The sequence below is a fragment of the Anolis sagrei genome, chromosome Y, assembly GCF_037176765.1.
Source record: "Anolis sagrei isolate rAnoSag1 chromosome Y, rAnoSag1.mat, whole genome shotgun sequence".
Classification (NCBI taxonomy): domain Eukaryota; kingdom Metazoa; phylum Chordata; class Lepidosauria; order Squamata; family Dactyloidae; genus Anolis; species Anolis sagrei.
Window position 1 is genome coordinate 45,881,272 of NC_090035.1, and position 20,327 is coordinate 45,901,598.

The window sequence follows — 20,327 nt, forward strand, 5'->3', positions numbered from 1 at the left end:
TCTTGGTGCCTTGTTTACATCCACTGGGCAGGGGGAGAACACTCACCCTGAGACCATGACAGGGGCGAGTTTCAGAAGAGCATCAGAAACTCGCTACGTCTGCCATAATACCGCTACCGGAAGACTAGCTAGATGACATTTCTGATGGCTTCTTCTAATCTAGCTCGTTTAAGATTGATAGTGGGCTTGTTCCTAAAGCTATTTCCCATTTCTTTTGCTTTCCTTTCTCTTCTGTGTGGGAGAAAGGATCAGTGACAGACTATAAGAAAGCATCTTACAATCATTTCTGCTAGCTACTTTAGAATCACATACCCAATCACCCAGGAAGAGGTCTGCTTGAACTCAATGTGATTTATTATCAGTTACAGATGTAGAGGACTGTGCTGCATGCTAGCAGCATTTCGTCTGACCCCCGATCTGTTTCTGCTGGTTGGATTTCGGCTGACTCCCAATCTGTTTCTGCTGGCTGGATTCCGGTAGACCCCGTATCTGTTTTTGCGCACCTCCTGAATATGGGTGGGTAGTTGGAAAGCTGCTTTTGGTCCGCAGCTGAAAAATGTGGCTAGATCTGGCCCATTGACAGCAATGGGGAACTTACGAAGTTTCCCTTTCTGTTCCTGGGACCTTTTCCTTTTTTGCCTTCAAGGGAGCCTGAGTTTCAGCATTGGGGTTAAGGAAGCAGACACAGCTTACCTAAGACACATCAAGACATCCTTCAATTCCGATTGGCCCAACAGGCAGGGATCACAGGGAAACCATGTGTGGGCAACATGCAGCAGTCTCTTTGCACGCCTCATGATGCTGAATAGGGGAGGAGAAGCCATGATCAGCTGTGGTCCCATTATGGACAGGAAAACGTGATGGCTGGGCCCTTGCCATTACGGCCATCTGAACATGCCGGATTAGCTGAAGGGAACTGACCACTCCAAGTCCATGTACAAGCCTACTTCTGAATACAGACTCAATCCAAACCACACAATCCATATTTTGCTGATCACAAACACCATTCTGAAGGAAGGGCTATTCTTTTAGAGTCATTGCTGTTCACTCTAACCAGGATGTAACTGCGATTTTAAAGAGGTTGAAAAAGCAGATTCATCTGGGTATGCCCAACATCATCACAGCATGACAAACGTGCTAATTCGCCCTGAGTCCCTCCAGGGAGATAGAGAGGAATGTAAATAAAGCATTATTATTATTATTATTATTATTATTCAAAAAAAGAAAGGAAAACAAGAAAACAGCCTAAACCTGGATGTACTCATCATATACCAAGTTCTTGAAAGAGGCAGTGGACAAGAACCTGCTACAGTGAGATGGTCATCATCATCATCCAACAGCCCAACAAGTTCAGTCCAGGATGGACAATGATCCATAGTGCGTGTGGTGGTTTATGCAATCCTCTTTTGATAGTGAAGACAGTTCAACAATAGAGCCAAATGTCCAGGCTGGGCTGGCCCTTTTCAAGCAAAGAGTGGGCAGTCATCTGTTGTGGATGTTCTAGCTCCAGGCTTTCTAAATAGAGATGGCTATGGTATTCTGTATACTACTCAGTCTTTTTTACCTCTACAACTCTACAGTTTAAAGTTGTATCCAAATTCCTTTCTGCTTAATGTAGCAATTTGGAAGGAAAGTAAGCTCAGATGAGACATGTTTACATGATGCTACAAGGGTGGTTCCTAAACCTAGGTATAATTGCGCACTGCAATTCCCAGATTTTTTTTACCAAGATTTCCAAACAGTGTCACATGCTCAAACATGAGGAACAAACATTTTATCAGGCCTTTCTTTGTGTCCTCAACAACCAAAATGTATGTCAGGGCCCTTCCAGACAGGCCTATGTCCAAGGATCTGATCCGGGGTGAAAAGAAGCAGGGGAGCTGAGGGATGATTTATTGTTGCCACCAATTTGAAAGGAACCAGTATTCAGGAGATTTTACCCCAGTTCCCAATTTTAAAAAGACTTAGCCGATTTGCAATGGAGGTTGCCGATTAGGAACCAAATTTACCATCAAGTTAGAAGGGAGGCTGTTCAATTGCACCTCCTCCTTTATTAAGAAAGTAATAAGTAGTAATTACACTGTATATACTGTAGCGTGACTGGAGAGAAGAATGTAGATTTATTTGGTTACGTTTCCCTACGTTTCTGCCACCACGTGAGGTAAGTTGTAATATTGTGAGAAATGGCACTTGGTACACAGAATAGACGGAGCTGAGGCAATCTTCAAATAAAAGTTAACAATTTTATTAAGTACACAACATGTGGTTGCAAGACATAACTTTTCCTTGTTGCACTTGGAATAATACTTGTAACTTTAACAGTTCATTCTTTCAAGTAACACAGTATCTTTCTGACGTAGAGCACTTGTTTCAGACAAAGTTTCCATACAGGGATGTTTCCCTTAGTTGATCCTCCCTAGATCAAATACTAAGTAAACTATTCTTTAGCCTCTCCTTAGACTAAAAGAATTCCAGCTATGTTTCACCATTCGGCTGCACTAGCCTGAGAAACTTCCAATAGCCAAACCCAGCTTTTCAAAGCCTCAAAGTTTTGCTTCACAAGTCACTCCGCCACCTTTCCTTTCCTTCTCTCCCAATTCCTCACTCCTCACTCCTCTGAACCTAACTCCTGACTGCTCACTCCTCTAAACCTAAACCCCTAACTGATTTTTAACTGTCGTTTTTTTCAAACTCTCCCCTCTAAGCTCCTCCCACTTCCCTCTCTCCTGCATTGGTCTCCATGGCAATGCACATGGAGGACTCCTCTGACTTAGGCCGCTCCAGCATTACTGCAGCCAATCTAAACACAAATACAGTTAAAATCATACAATTTATAATCAACTCCTGTACACAGGGTTTTCTGTTTATCCCAGATTATCTGGCAGTGCAGATTCATATAATCCAGTTTAAAGCAGAAAACCTGGGATCAGATCCTGGGATATAGGGACTGTCTGAAAGGCCCGCAGAGAGAGAAAGGGGAAGTTCTTCACCCTTGGTTATTCCAGGTCCTCTTACTGTGTCATGAAAAAATAAGCAGAGGACTATCTTGTGACCTCCTTGGTGACAGTTCTCAAATAGCAAGGCAACCTTTTTACACAAACACTGTTAAACCATGCATGTCTTCATAGATATTTATAGCACCTGCTACTTAAAATTTATGTAAGGGGTTTTCCCCAAGGCATTTGCAATCACAAAGATTCAACATCAAGCAAAATAATTACAGTTGACTCTTACCCGATAACCTCTCCAGAATGATTGAATTATGTTGCTTGCTTCTTCTTCAGACAGCAGCAGAGAGAGCGCAATTGGTGGTCTAGGACTAAAGCAAATGTGCATGTTAATTGTGCATCTTTGACAACTTTGACAAAGGTATATCTATCCCTCTCCCCTCCCCAGCTGCTTCACCATCTCACTTAGGGATGATGGGAAGTATAGTTCAGCACATTCCGAGGGTACCAGGCTGATGGAGTGAAGAGTGAAGAGTGAAGAGTGAAAGTGACTGACAACATTCAATTAAAAATGAAAATGTCCCGTGCCTCAGTGTCTCTCTCCCACACACACACACACACACACACACACAGTGACACATTTATTTAGGCTTGCATGTACATTTGCAAATTTCTAAGCAGATTGATAGCCAGATAGAACCATGATGGAATCAGTCAGTTAACGTTGCTTGACATTGTAACACATAATTTTATTTAATTCTTAATAAGAAGTATATAGCCATTTGTAAAAAAGATTACATTAGTTTTCCAACCCTAAATGCAATACAAACTAATTATTTTGGGAGTAATGTGTCTGCCCTTATGTTTAAAGAGACTTAGAGCAGGCCGTTCTGAAAACTGCACTCAAATGGCCTTCAAGATGGAGGGCTAAGGTTGACACTCAGGCAGGCAATGGGAGCAACATGAAAATTAAACACAATGGTTTGGTTGTGTGTGTGTGTGTGGTTTGGTTTTTTTTTACACAGAATGAAGTTGGGGAGGGGTAATATATCATATTTCCCAAAATGTTTCAGATTCCTCCAAGATTTCTGAACAAGTCTCCAAAAATGTGTAGCTATACTAGGCATGAGCAAACTTTCTAACTTGGGGGCTGCATACAAGGCTGGGAGGTAGGGGGTTCTCCCCAAGATACCTCCCTGCCCTTTCCTCCCCTTCCTTTTCTCTTTTGGAGGCAGAAAGTGAAGGAAAAATGGGAAACATTTGGATCTCAAAAGGGTTGGTCTTGGTCAGGATAAGATGGTGAATGGGAGAGAAAAAGTGTTCCATGAGACCTCGTATTGCCTACTCCTGATATAGAACCCTAGCGCTGGATGAGACCCCCAAGGGCCATCCAGTCCAACCCCATAGCATGCAGGAAAGCACTATCCAAGCACTCCCAATAGACAGCCTCTGCAGAAAAGCCTCCAGAGAAGGAGACTCCACGACACTCCAAGGCAGTCTATGCCACTCTCCAACAGCTCTTATTCTCAGGAAGTTCTTCCTAATCTTTTCAGTAGAATCTCTTTCCCTGCCATTTGAAACCATTGCTCCCTTGTGCCCTGGTCTCTAGAGTGGCTGAAATTCACTTTCCCTTCTCCTCCTCCTCAATGGGACAGCCTTTTAAATCTTGAAACATGGTTCTCATGTTCCTTCTCTACCTTCTCTTCTCCAAGCTAAACATCCCCCAGAAGGAAGGAAAAAGAAAGGGAGGAGAAGAATGATGGAAGGAAAGAAGAGTGGAAGGGAATGGAGGGAGGAAGGAAAGGGAGAAGGAAGGAAGGAAAGACAAAAGGGAAGGAAAGAAGGAGAAAGAGAGGGAAGGAGGGAGGAAAGAGGGAAGGAAGGACGAAAGGGAAGAAGAGAAGCATGGAAGGATGAGTGGAAGGGAATGGAGGGAGGGAGGGAGGGGAGGGAAGAGAGAAGGAAGAAAAGACAAAAGGGAATGAAAGAAGGAAGGAAGGAAGGAGAAAAAGAAAGAAGGAAAGAGGGAATGAAGGAAAGACAAAAAGGAGGAAGGATGGAAGTAAGGGTGGAAGGGAATGGAGGGAGAGAGGGTGGGAGGGAGAAAAGGGAGGAAAGCGAGAAGGAAGAAAAGACAAAAGGGAAGGAAGGAAGGAGAGAGGGAAGGAAAGAGAAAGAAAGGGAAGGAGGGAAGAGGGAGGGAAGGATGAAAGGGTGGAAGGGAAGGAGGGAAAGAAAAGGAAGGAGGAAGGAATGAGGGAAGGGAAGTGAAAGGGTGGAAGGGAAGGAAGGAGGGAGAGAGGAAAGAGAGAGGGAAGAGTAGGATGGTGAGAGAGAGGAGGGCCTGAGAAAAGAGCCCAAGGGGCCACATCTGGCCTCCAGGCCTGGGTCTGCCCATAACTGAGCTATACCTTACATATATTTGAGTATGCTTTTAAAAAGTCCGAACAGCTCATATATTTTCCATCTCTAGTGGTGAGAAGTGGTGGCATCATGATGTAAGTTTAGTGACTTCCAGATGGCTCTGCCCATCATATTTTGAACTGTATCATAAAATAAAGAAGGCAGTTGTTAAGAACGCTCTTGTGAAATTAGCTATGGCCACCTTCATATCCGATTTTAAATCAGAAGGATCTGTCAGGGATTTGGTACAGGACAAAAGCAGAAAATGTATGCATAACTCTAGTCCAGTGCAAAAGATCTAAATGTTCAGGAAGCAAACAGAGAGGAGAGATCACCGGGAGATTTCCATCATTCTGACAGGCCACTGTGAAGGAGCCAAAATCATGCCAGGCCTATTTTGGTCTGGAGGAATATCAGTAACTGGCTTCAGGTCAAATAAAAATAGCACATGAGCAGAAGTAATAGCCCATCAACAGCAAACTGAAGAGGGAATATGTTATTTGTGGCAAGAGACAGCTGCAATGCTACAAGATCAATCCACCAAATGCACACAGACATTTATGTCCAAATTAAATATTATTGACTGATTTTTTTATTTAGAAATTTAGAAAATATTACACCCAATTGTACACAAAAGATCAGGTAACGAAAGAAGATATTACGAATTATATTTGTTAGATGAAACTACACAAAATAATAGATGATAACACAGAAATGTTGAATAGAGAGATAACCAAGGAGGAGATAGAAAAGGCAATTAATAAAATGGATGCAGATAAAGCCCCAGGACCGGATGGGTTCACGGCCGGCTTTTATAAATCATTTAAACAAACTCTAATACCAACCTTTAAAATGATTGTGAATGAAGCAATGAATTTTCAGAAGATACCAGACTCATGGAATGAAGCGGAAATTACTGTAATACATAAGGAAGGATCACCAGACACAGATATTAAAAATTATAGACCGATCTCCTTGTTAAATACGGATTATAAAATTTTGCTAATATTATGGCCACAAGGTTAAAATCTTTTTTAAATGATTGGATTGGAGAAGAACAAACGGGTTTCCTCCCAAACAGGCATATGAAAGAAAATATTCGTACTGTGTTGGACCTTTTGGAATATTATGAGATTAACCACCAAAAAGAATTTGCAATCCTATCAATAGATGCTGAAAAAGCATTTGACAACTTGAATTGGGATTTCTTTAAGACATTAATACAAAAATTGGACATGGGAGAAAAATTTAATAATGCAGTTAATGCAATTTATAACCAACTAAAAGCTAAAGTGAAAATAAATGGACAAATGACTAAAGAATTTAATATTTCGAAGGGCACCAGACAAGAGTGCCCATTATCCCCATTGATATTTATAATGGCAGTGGAGATCCTAATGAAAAAAATTAGAGAAGATGAAAATGTTAAAGGAGTGAAAATTGGCAAATTCGAATATAAAATATGGGCTTTTGCAGACGATTTGTTGGGAACCATAGAAGACCCTGGTAAAAATTTAAAAAATTGGTTGATAAGAATAGAGGAATTTGGGAAAGTGGCAGGATTTAAAATGAATATGAAGAAAACGAAATTGTTATTTAAAAATGTGGAAAAGGAGAAACGAGAAAGGATCCAAGAACAATTCGGAGTGGAAAGTATTTAAAAAATAAAATATTTAGGAGTCTGGATTTCAGCGAGAAATGGCCAGCTTTTGAAGAATAACTGAAATGGAATGGAAGGAAATGCAAAAAGATTTACAAAAATGGAGCTATTTAAATCTATCACTTCTCGGTCAAATCTCCCTAATTAAAATGAATGTTTTACCGAAACTTATATTTTTGTTTCAAAACATACCAGTAATAAAAAACCAAACTTTATTTAAAAAATGGAAGAAATATTTATTAAAGTTCATTTGGAAAGGGAAAAGACCAAGGATAAATTATACGAATCTGAATGATAAAAAAACAAGAGGAGGTCTGGGATTCCCAGATCTGAAAACTTACCATGAGGCATGTGCTTTGCTATGGGTAAGAGATTGGATGACATTAACCAAAGAGAAATGCTTTTTAGAAGGCCATGATTTGAGAGTAGGATGGCACGCATACGTCTGGTATAATAGGGAAACAAAAGAAAAAAACTTTGGAAATCATTTTGTGCGAGCCTCCCTACTGAGGACTTGGATGAGATATAAAAACTTTTTCTACAAAACCACGCCATTGTTGGTTTCTGCAATGGAGGCACACCAAAAAAGGCTTCTTTGTATGATCCACAATACTGAAGGTTTGGGAAAAATACAAGAACAAATTATACAAAAAAATTCCGATGTGGATATCACCCTTAGAAGCTGAACAAAGAAGGTGTATGGGATGGCATGATTGGCTGAAATACAAGGATATATTAAAAAAAAAAAAAGAAGGAGGAGAGGTGATACTAAAAGCACAACATGAACTAAATACACTAGATCAAAGAACAACATGGTTACAATATTAGCAAATTAAAGAAAGATTCAAAAAGGATAAGGAAATAGGGTTTAATCTAGAGAAAAACTTCTGGGATAAAATAATGGAATCAGAAGGAAAACTGATAACGAAAATCTATAGAAAATTACTTGAATGGGAACTAGAGTCAAAAAAAGGCGAAACATATATGAGGAGATGGAATGAAAACTTAGGAAGAACAATCAGAAAGGAAGAATGGGAGGAGGCTTGGAGGAGAAGACTAAAATACTGTTATGCGACAGACTTAAAAGAGAATTGGGCAAAGATCGCGTACAGATGGTACATGACGCCAAAGAAACTGGGGAAGACCTACAAAAACATGACAACAAAGTGCTGGAAATGTGGGGAAACAGAAGGGTCGTTCTACCACATGTGGTGGTCGTGCCCAAAAGCGAAAGGATACTGGAAGGAAGTACAAAAAGAAGTACAAAAGATACTGAAGATCAAGATACCCTGGAGACCAGAGATATTCCTACTAGGAATGCAGGACTTAGAAATCGACCAAAACTCGGACAAACTGATGTTTCTGATGATGACAGCAGCCAGAATCTGCTATGCGCGAAAATGGAAACAGGATGAAATCCCAGATGAGGACGAACGCCTAACGAAGATACTAGAAATTAAAAACATGGATCGACTCACCTCTCTAATTTTAAGGAACAAAGGCATCAACAGAAAAGAAACAAACTGGGAGAAGGTGTCAGAATACTTTAAAGAAAGAAACAAGAGGATCCTAACAGAGTAACAAGACAAAAACCACTGAGAATGAAATATAAGGAAAAGAGAGGGAAAAAGGAATAGATAAGAAACTGAAGAAGATGAAAGAGGAAAGGAAGAAGAGGAAAAGAAGAGACCCTTAAGATGATACCAGGAAGTCACAAGCTTTTAATTTTTTTTCTTAATCCCCCCTATCACTACCCCAACCCCCCCCCCCCTTTTTCTCTTTCTTGTCCCTTCACCACCTTCCCCACCGCTCCCTCCCCCATCACTCCCGGACCACCCCTCCCAAACCCCTTTTTGCTTTTAATCTCTTGTGAAAAACTTAATAAAGATTATTACTAAAAAAAAAAGGCTTCTAGGATGGAGGGTATGGCCAAGGTACAAGGACATTCTATTTGAAGGGAAAGCAGAGATTAAATCCTTTGACCAGTTGAAGAATACTTATGGAAACATAACATGGTTACACTATATACAAATTAATTTATTTATTTGCTATGCTTGTATACCGCTGTTTCTCAGCCTAGCCAGCGACTCAACGCGGTTTACAACAAAATATAACAATCAACAGTATACAATTTAAAACCATAAAAGCATAATACACAATTCACATATCAATAACAATCCAATACATCTCTTGACTAAAAACGTGATCCAGTTCGTCGTCCATATTGCCAATCCTTAATCATTACATTAATTGCACTGAGTTAACCAAATGCCTGTTCGAACATCCAGGTTTTTAATCTTCTTCGGAACACCATCAACGAGGGGGCTGATCTTACCTCCATGGGAAGGGCGTTCCATAGCCGAGGGGCCACCACAGAAAAGGCCCTGTCTCTTGTTCCCGCCAGCCGCACCTGTGAAGCAGGCGGGATAGAGAGCAAGGCCTCCCCAGAAGATCTTAGGGTCCTGGTGGGCTGATAGGCCGAGATACGTTCGGATAGGTAGGTTGGGCCAGAACCGTTTAGGGCTTTAAAGGCCAATGCCAGCACTTTGAATTGAGCCCGGCAGCAAATCGGCAGCCAGTGGAACTGGTGCAGCAAAGGAGTTGTATGCTCCCTGCGCTCTGCTCCTGTTAGTATCAAGGCTGCCAAACGTTGGACTAGTTGGAGCTTCCGGGCCGTCTTCAAAGGCAACCCCACGTAGAGAGCGTTGCAGTAGTCTAAACGGGATGTAACCAGAGCGTGGACTACCGTGGCCAAGTCAGACTTCCCAAGGTACGGTCGCAGTTGGCGCACGAGTTTTAACTGTGCGAATGCTCCCCTGGTCACTGCCGAAACCTGGGGTTCCAGGCTCAGCGATGAGTCCAGGATCACACCCAAACTGCGAACCTGTGTCTTCAGGGGGAATGTGACCCCATCCAACACAGGCTGTAACCCTATACCCTGTTCAGCCTTACGACTGACCAGGAGTACCTCTGTCTTGTCTGGATTCAGTTTCAATTTGTTCGCCCTCATCCAGACCGTCACAGCAGCCAAGCACCGGTTCAGGACCTCGACAGCCTCCTTAGTAGCAGGTGGAAAGGAGTGACAGAGTTGGACATCATCCGCGTACAGATGACATCGCACTCCGAAACTCCGGATGATCTCACCCAGCGGCTTCATGTAGATGTTAAACAACATGGGAGACAATATTGAGCCCTGAGGAACTCCACAAGACAAAGATTGTGGGGTTGAGCAGGAGTCTCCCAGTAACACCTTCTGAGACCGACCCTCAAGGAATGAGCGGAGCCACTGTAAAACAGTTCCTCCAAGACCCATTTCCGTGAGGCGTCTCAGAAGGATACCATGGTCGACGGTATCGAAGGCCGCTGAGAGGTCCAACAGCACCAACAGGGACACACTCCCCCTGTCGAGCTCCCGGCGCAGATCATCCACTAAGGCGACCAAGGCTGTCTCGGTACCATGCCCCGGCCTAAAGCCAGACTGTGCCGGATCCAGATAATCCGTGTCTACCAAGAATGCCTGGAGTTGTGAGGCCACCACACATTCCAGGACTTTGCCCAAGAAGGGGAGATAGTTGACGAATTGAGTGGGGTCCAGTGATGGTTTTTTCAACAGCGGTTTTATTACAGCTTGCTTTAAGCTGGCTGGAATTTTGCCTTCCCGAAGGGAGGCATTAACCACCACCTTCACCCACTCTGCCAATCCCCCTCTGGCCTCCTTCAGAAGCCAGGATGGGCAGGGGTCTAGGATGCATGTGGTAGCTCTCATTCCTCCAAGCACCTTGTCCACATCCTCGGGTTTCACCAATTGAAATGAATCCATTGAAACTGGACAAGCAGATGCTCGTGTTACATCCTCAGAGACTGCCGTTAATATGGTATCCAGACCAGAGCGGATCAAAGTGACTTTGTCTGCAAAGAACTGAGCAAAGGCTTCACAGCGAGCTGCCGAGTCATCAGGACACCCATCCTGCATGGTGGGTTTTAAAAGGCCTCTGACAACTCGGAACAGTTCAGCCGGACGGTTCTTTGCAGACGCAATAGTAGCCGCAAAGAAAGTCTTCTTTGCGGCTTTTATTGCCGCGGCATATGCCCTTAAAAAGGACACAAACCGTGTTCGATTTGGCTCGCTCGGATTCGAACGCCACACGCTCTCTAGTTCCCTCTTCTTTCGCTTCAACGCTGCCAGCTCCTCAGTGAACCAAGGAACTGGTTTAGCTCGGCTACTTGAGAGGGGACGTTCTGGAGCGATCGTGTCTATTGCCCTAGCCATCTCCCCATTCCAGAGAGCGACAGGATCACCAACCGAGGCGGCGGGAAATTCCCCAAGAGCCGTCAGGAATCCATCCGGATCCATAAGCCATTGAAGTCCCCCAGCACAAGCAGCCGTTGGGACTCCAATGCCAGGTCCGAGACCACCCCCGCTAGCTCAGGCAGGGAGACTGTACTGCAGCGAGGTGGATGGTACACTAACAGAATCCCTAATCTGTCCCGGTCACCCACCCTCAGGTGGACGCATTCGAAATTTGTTGACTGCGGGATGGGGTCCCTGGTCAGAAGAATGGAATCTCTATAGACCACTGCAACCGCACCTCCCCACCCTCCGGATCTTGGCTGGTGCTGCACAGAGAAACCTGGCGGGCAAAGCTGGGTCAAATTCACAAATTAAGGAATACTTTAAACAAGATAAAAAAATTGGATTTGATTGGGAGGAAAATACATGGGACAAAATTCTAAAAATGGAAAAGAAAATAATTATGATACTTTATAATAAATTGCTACAATGGCTAACAGAAACAGAACAGGTTAAAACATGCATGATAAAATGGGCAGAAAATTTAAGAAGGCCCATCCAATTCAGAGAATGGGAACAAATGTGGAATAAAAAGTTGAAATATACTTATGCGACGGATTTAAAGGAAAATTGGTATAAAATGTTCTATAGATGGTACCTTACCCCCAATAAATTAAGACACATGTATAAAAATGTCTCTGACAAATGCTGGAAGTGCAGTGAGCAAACAGGTACATTCTACCATATGTGGTGGTCCTGCAAAGAAACATCTAAATATTGGTCACTAATACATGAGGAAACACAAAAATTACTGAAAAGGAAGTTTAAGAAGAAGCCTGAGTATTATTTACTTGGCTTCACAGACCTGGATTTACAACTTGAAGAAAATGAAGACAAATTATTAACATACATTACAACGGCAGTGAGGATTATTTTTGCTAGATATTGGAAAAAAGAACAGATTCCTATTATTGACGAATGGATAGATAAGGTTAAAGAAATAAGAGACATGGATGAACTAACCTTTTTGATGAGGAAAAATACCGGAAAATCGATAAAAAGGGCAGATTGGACCCTTTTTTATGACTATGAAAAAAATAGAAATAGAGGCCAAGAATTATTTATTTATTTATTTCGATTGCTTCTACCCCGCCCTTCTCACCCTGGGGGGGACTCAGGGTGGCTTACAAAAGCAAGGCACAATTCGATGCCCACATTACATAACAGCAAAAGACAATAACATCAGTTAACAAACAGCAATTTTAGCAATAACAACAATTAACAGAAAACACACCATAAAACCAGTAAAAGCAATAAAAGCAATAAAATCAACACAAACCTCATTGATGGTCAGTGTTTCACAGTCTCATAGTTTAAGTTCCAATTTCCACAAATTGTCGGTCCTATCCATCTGGTTTCCATATCTAATTGTCAGGATGCCCAAAGTCCTGGTCCCACAACCTGAAGGCAAGGAGGAATGTTGATGCCCTGATTTCCCCTGGGAGTGAGTTCCACAGGTGGGGGGCCACCACTTAGAAGGCCCTGCTACTCGTCCCCACCAGCCTCACTTGTGATAGCGGTGGGGTCAAGAGCAGGGCCTCCCCAGATGATTTCAGATTCCGGGGTGGGACATAGAGGGAGATACGTTCAGACAGATATGCTGGACCGGAACCGTAAAGGGTTTTGTAGGTCAAAACCAGCACCTTGAATTGTGCTCGGAACTGAATCGGCAGCTAGTGGAGTTGACACAGCAGGGAGGTGGTGTGCTCCCTGTATGTCGCTCCGGTAAGCAATCTGGCTGCCGCTCGCTGGACCAGTTGAAGTTTCCGAACAGTCTTCAAGGGCAACCCCACGTAGAGTGCGTTGCAGTAGTCTATATGGGATGTAACCAGAGCATGGACCACTGTAGCCAGATCAGACTTCCCGAGGTACGGGCGCAACTGGTGCACAAGTTTTAATTGCGCAAAAGCTCTCCTGGCCACCACTGAGACCTGGGGTTCCAGGCTCAGCGATGAGTCCAGTATCACTCCCAAGCTGCGAGCCTGAGCCTTCAGGGGGAGTGTAACCCTATCCAGTACAGACTGTAACCCTATACCCTGTTCGGCCTTACAACTGACCAGTAGGATCTCTGTCTTGTCTGGATTCAGTTTCAATTTGTTAGCTTTCATCCAGTCCGACACAGCAGCTAGACACCAATTCAAGGTCTGGACAGCCTCCTTGGTGACAGGTGAGAAGGAGTGACAGATCTGGACATCATCTGCTAAGAGATAACATTTCAGTCCGAAACTCCGAATGATCTCCCCCAGCGGCTTCATGTAGATATTAAACAACATTGGGAACAGAATTGAACCCTGAGGGACTCCACACAACAACGGCTGTGGGGCCAAACAGGTGTCACCCAGTAACACCTTCTGGGACCGTGCCTCAAGAAAGGACTGGAGCCACTGCAAAGGAGTACCCCCAAGTCCCATATCTGTGTGGCGTCCCAGAAGAATACCATGATCGACGGTATCGAAGGCCGCTGAGAGGTCCAGCAGAACTAACAGGGACACATTCCCCCTGTCCAGCTCCCGGCAAAGATCATCTACCAAGGCGACCAAGGCTGTTTCCGTTCCATGTCCCCGTCTAAAGCCAGACTGTGTCGGATCTAGATAATCAGTGTCTACCAGAAATCCCTGGAGTTGTGTTGCCACCACACATTCCATGACTTTGCCCAAATAGGGAAGGTTGGAAACTGGCCGATAGTTGTCTAATTGAATGGGGTCCAGTGATGGTTTTTTCAACAGCGGTGTTATGATAGCTTGTTTTAAGCTCGCTGGAATTTTGCCCTCCCGTAAGGAGGCATTAACCACCACCTTCACCCACTCTGCCAAACCCCCTCTGGCTTCCTTTATCAGCCAGAATAGGCAGGGGTCTAGGATGCATGTGGTAGGTCACACCTCCAAGGATCCTGTCCACATCCTGAAGCTGAACCAATTGAAATGAATCCAATAAAACCGGACAAGCAGATGCTCTCGTTACATCCTCAGAGACTGCATTTAAAGTGGCGTCGAATCCCGATCAAATCAGTGCAATTTTATCAGTGAAGAATCAAGCAAATGCTTCACAGCGAGCTCCCGAGCTGTCAGGGATCTCGCTTTTCGGCGGATTTAATAGACTCCTGACAACTCGAAAGAGCTCAGCTGGACGATTCTTCGCCGATGCAATATTGGCCGCAAATGATGTTTTTTGTGCTGCCACTATTGCCACACTATAGGACCTTTAAAAGGCATTCAGATGTGTTTGGGCTGATTTAGTGGGATTCTGGTGCCACACGCGCTCTAGCCACCTCTTCTTTCACTTCATTGCTGCCAGCTCCTCAGTGAACCAAGGGGCATGATTAGCTCGGTTGCTCAAGAGGGGGCGTTCCGGAGCGATTATATCGATAGCCCTGGTCATCTCAGAATTCCAGCGAGAGACCAAGGCATCGACAGAATCGCCAGCCAGGGAGGTGGGAAAATCCCCAAGAGCTGTCAGGAAACCATTTGGATCCATAAGTCTCCTGGGGCGGACCATTTTAATGGGTCCACCACCCCTGCAGAGGTTCGGAGGTACAGTGAGTCTAAACCTAATCAGGTAGTGGTCGGTCTATGGCAACGGAGCGATGGTCAGCTCCTCCGCCCCAGCACTGTCACCCCATCCCTGAGTAAAGCCAAATCCAGTGTGTGCCCGGCCGTATGGGTGGGACCAGATATTAATTGGGACAGGCCCATGGTTGCCATGGCAGCCATAAAGTCCTGAGCTGCACCTGAAAGGGGGGCCTCAGCATGGACATTGAAATCCCCGAGGACTAAAAGTCGATGGGAACCCAGCGCCATATCCGAGACCACACCTGCTAGCTCAGGTAGGGAGACTGTCGTGCAGCAGGGTGGTCGGTACACTAACAGAATCTGTATCCTGTCCCGGTCACCTAACCTGAAGCCGGCACATTGAAATGATGATGATTGCGGGATGGGGCGCCTGATCAGGGGGAGAAAATCCTTATAGACCACTGCAACTCCTCCTCCCCGCCCTCCGGTTTTTGGCTGGTGCTGCACAGAATAGCCAGGTGGGCATAGTTGGGAGAGATTCACCCCTCCCCCCTCGTCCAGCCAGGTCTCCATTATACATGCCAGATCAGCTTGTTCTTCCTGGATTAGGTCTCGAATAATGGAGGTCTTTCCATTGACCGACCTGGCATTGAATAGCACCATCCTTAACCCAGAAGGACCACCATCCTGGCATCTCAGCTGTATCTTGTCGGGAGAGTTTTTTGGAATTGCCAATACATTCTTATTATTTTCAGGCCGAATTGTTTTTTGAGTTGTGCAATGGATAATTTTTGGAATTGCCAATGTTCTATTGTAAATTTTGGGCCGGATTTGCTTTTGTCTCGGATCCTTACTATGTTTTGAGTTTGTCGAATTATTGTTGTAAATTTTGGGCTGAAATAACTGATTTAATCTCCCTTTCCCATATCTTCCTCTACCTGTCACCACATCTATAACAGCCCCCTCACCTGTGAACCCACCTGCCCCGGAAACATTCCCTCCTTGGTCTTCATTTGCTATCTCAGTTGTTAACATGTAATGATAGACATCGTTGTAATTATAATTGTAAATATCTGGGACCTGTGGGTCCCGCACTTCAATCCTTCCTAATCCTTCCAGTGTGCCACAGATCATAAAGTACACTTGTGCGTTACCAGGGAGGACAGAAGGCTGATGACATAACCATAATACAGGAATAATACAAATGAGAACATCTATACTTTGATGGTAAATCACAACATAAGCCTAAGGCCAGGTAAATCACAGCGTTTATCTAGTGTTGTAGTGCAAGCAATCTAGCAGCAGTGATGGTGGTTTGGGACCAGGCACTAATTCCTGACAAAACCAGGTGAACTAAAGTGCAGGGCTAAAAGTGCAGCGCTAGGTATTATCTAATACTCAATGCTGATAGGACCATACGGATTAAAGTGCTGGATTAAAGTGCTTAACAGTTCTAAGCTCGAGGACAGTGCCCTCACCGATTCCCAAAATCACTCAACTAGGACAGCCAATTCAAAACATAGGACCCAGCTGCAGGGCCCATGGATGAACAAGCCGGCACCCTCAGCCCGGACCCCGGATCTTCTCGACTGTCCAGGAGAGGAGATGGTACAGTTTAGAGGGAGATGGTCCTTGTGGCGTGGGCAGTGGCTGAGAAAAGTAGCATCAATTTCTGGCAGCAGTGTGGATGATGTTGATGTTATTTACACCTCCAGCTAGAGGGGGCAGTATTGGAAAATGTCAGATGTTCCTATGAGTTCGATGGCAACAATAACAAAATGCTGGATCCGGAATGGCGGGGTCGGCCTCGCAGTGGTGAGATGGAGTCGCCTCTTCCATAGGCCAAGTCAATCCTTCGCTCTCCCTCCCCAATACTGCGGGAGGGCGCGCAGCGGCAGAGGCCTAGTAGGTCTCCTCGCTCCCCACCCCCAGACGGAGGGTGGAGAGGCTTCACAGTGGTAAAGAGGGGCCTGGATGGAGAAACGCCTCTCTTTGGCAGGCCCGTGGAGCACTTCGTGCTTCAGCTCCCTCAGATGGTATGGGGCCCGACAGAAAGGAGGGCCGGATGGAAGGGTGTCTCCTCGTCAGGCCTGCGGAGCGTTTCAGCTCCCCTGATAGCGTGAGGACCGATGGAACTGACGGCCCGAGGACGGAAGCCTACTGGCGGGGGCTGGAGGGCGTTTCACCCCCTCCCCTGTGATGTCGAAGCAGAAGCAGCCGACCAGAACACTGGCAAGGGTGGAAGCAATGGCCGCGCTGCGCAGCATGGCGCGGCCTGCCAGCTCTCTTCGGCCCATCCTCAATCGGCCAAATGGAAGCAGCGGCCGATTTGTGCTCCCCTCGCCTCCTCCCTGATTGAATGAGGCGGATAGGCGGGGAGAGCTTCAATCTCTGCCAGGGAAGGTAGCGAGGCCCGACAGAGGCAACGGCCCACCAGTTATTAAAATGCCAATACGGCTGCGTAGGCTCGGCGAGGGGTGAGCCCCGGGGGTCCTGCTGGAGATGTAGGAACAGCCAGATCGGGACCCTGGGGACGATGGTGACAGCAACGGCGTGGGACCCAGTGTGGAAATCAGCCGGTTGAAGCAGGGCTGGAACAAGGGCAGAGATGACAACGGCGCGGGCCTGCAGCCACAACAGCAGAGTGGCCAGCAGCCACAGCAACAATGGCGGCAACAGCAACTGCTGAAATAGTGGTGGCGATGGAAGCCTACCGTAGGCCGCTTCCCCTCGGCTGTCCCGAAAGTGGCTTCACTCGACTCTCAGAGCTCCCAGGGCTCCGGACATCAGATAAGGTCTTATTTATGAGGGAGCTTGGGGTGATGTAATGGCGGCGCTCTACCTCGTTGCCCCCACAGCCTCTTTCCCTTCCCTCAGGCTGATCTGGACCATCAAGGTCTCTTTCAAGACCCCTAGCTGTTCTAGATCCAGATCTCCTTACGCTGGGAGGGTCGGGGAAACGATCACTTTAGATTTCGCTCGATTAACTCCTCAGCTGGCACAGCTTGAGATCTTGCAGCTGTTCGCCAACCAGAACTGGAACCAGAATGCATAGATTAGACCAGGAAGTATCTAGAGAAGATCCTGAGGCTGGAGTGGAAGTCATTTTAGAACTGTTGAAGTTTGTGTGTTTTTTTTACCTTTTTCTTTTTTTATTTTTAGGCCCTTTGGCCTTCTTCTTCTTCTTCTTCTTCTTTCTCTTTTTTTTGGGTTTCCTACTTTTCTATCTTCTATAGTATTGTTCTCCCTCTTTCCTTGTGTTGTTGTCTAAAATGTTTAATAAAAATTATTTAAAAAATATTATTGACTGAATGTCCATCAACATATACAGCACAACAACAAAAACAACTTTATTGTTTTTGTTGTAATATATAGCAAAGATGCTTCAACTGGTCATAAAAAAGTCCTGGAATTATTTCCCATTTCATTTACTGTTGATTATATTGCACTTTTTAAAATAAGTTTCACCACTGTAGAACAGAACTGCAATCCATTTGTGCATTGCTTTTGAGGCTTAATTAGTATTAGCATAACATTATGCAAATGTCTGGCCACAGAGAAAACTGCCACTTTTCTGAGCAGGGAAATACTGCATTTTGCAAACCTTGGTTTTTAGATCGCACATGGAAGTTGTTGTTTGGAGAACTTGGGTTCTGTAACTCCATTTCTTCCCATGACATCTTCGAGACAGTCCTGAGCACTTAATATTCATAACAATCCTGCTATATATTCTTGATATTTCCATTAGTCCTAAAGCATTGGCTATTTCTTGAAGGTATCCTTGTACAATCCCAGACACGCAGGTCATGAGTTATTAAAAGGCAGATGAAATGGAGACACTTGTTGGTAAACTAAGGAACTGCCCTGGAATGGCACAGTGATGCATTCTGAAGAACAGGTTCTCCTCGTGATTCTCCAATGCCCGTGATCCCCCAGTGCCATGCATCAAGACACAGGCAAGCATCTTGATGCATGACAATAAACCAGTTCCTTGAGTTTCCATCTTCACCATGATTATTGGGAATCCCCATTAAGACACCCAACCAACGCAATGCTGAAACTCAGCAGGCCAGTGTCTGGTCAGTTCTTGACTGAGTTACTAGCCAGACAGTCCATGCATATTCCTCAAGTTCCATGATAAAGGGAAAAAAGCAGCCTATGAATGACACAGAGAACAAGTTTGAGTTGGTCCCTGCCAGAGGCAAATTTAAAACCAAGGGCATGGCAAGTTTGCAGAGACTATGTCTCTTAAGGTGCCATGGTGAAATATGATGTATGGTTTGAATGGAATTGTATAAAAGACAAATGAATGAGAACTAATAATTTTGGAGACATCACTCTGAAGATTAAGGTCTAGAAAACAACTACACTCAGGAACTGTAATTAAAAGTTGCTGAACTGCTGACAGTTGATGACCTGTAACAAAGATTAACGGTTGAAATTTTGGGGGGAAACAATGTGTTTACATTAATCAGAGACGATGGCTCTTTAAGTTAAGAAAATGTTTACAAGGTTCTTTTCCTTAAGAAGGAAGGCAACCCAAGCCTTGTGTTTACCAACACCAATTATGAAGAGTCAACATTTGCCAGGAAACTGAGATGAAGCAGGATGTTTCAGGCTGGAAAAACATCTATTATTCATTTACAACTTAGCAGAAATATTGCTATATAAGAGACCTTATTACATTCCAAAAATTGTGACAGACAGTGGTGCTATTCACCCGCCATGCTTTATTGAAAGATATGGTGTATTTGGAGAATGTCAGATCTGCTATGGGAAAGCAGGATTCTAGTCACTTGCTCCTTTTCTCAAGAAAAGAGAAAGGAGTGCAATTTTGGAGTCATGATCTAATGGAAAGAAGATGCATTTTGGCATTTTAGAAGTTTTGGAGTTTTGGCATTTTGGAAGTTTTGAAACTGTGCATTGGCAGGTTGCAGGGAAAGCAGAGTCTAGCCTTTTCCAGGAGATAGCGGGGAAAATTATGATGTACGCATGAGGATGAATAAATGTATATATGGGTAATGTGAATGCTGAGTAAAACTGTAATTCCCTTTTTGTTTGTTAGTTAGCCAATGTAATTGTAGGTTGTTTGTGAATTCAATGTAGTCACATAGAATCTGTATGTCTGTATGTCTAAATGTTGTAAAAGTGTAAAAGTTCTGATATCCTTTCTCTTCCTGGAAAATTATAATAATATAGCATAATCTTCATTTAAATGAGACCTTCATATTCAGAAACAATATATCACCAGGTAGAGCAAGAGAAAGTTATTATTAAGCTCCTCAAGAGCATCTGGCCAACCTGTACTAACCCAACAAAGTAATTCAAATTCTTATGTCTTTTCATTTTTTCCTTCCTTAAATATGGGTCTTTCTCTCTCTACCATCTTCCTTTTCTTTTTCTTTTTCTTTTGCGGGGAGGACTGCCTTGGCAAAAGCTCCGGTATAGATTTGCAC

General features: G+C 44.3%; 1 protein-coding gene across 2 annotated transcripts in view; it reads right to left on the reverse strand.

Moving 5' to 3' along the window:
- Window positions 1–3,264: 3,264 nt before the first annotated feature.
- Window positions 3,265–20,327, reverse strand: part of LOC137095176 (VPS35 endosomal protein-sorting factor-like) — a 108,791-nt gene continuing 91,728 nt past the window's right edge. For both annotated transcript variants that reach the window (XM_067461538.1, XM_067461537.1), the window contains one exon: window positions 3,265–3,319. In XM_067461538.1, coding sequence (XP_067317639.1) covers window positions 3,314–3,319 — 6 coding nt within the window. In that variant the 3' untranslated portion in view covers window positions 3,265–3,313. The remainder of the gene's footprint in view (window positions 3,320–20,327) is intronic.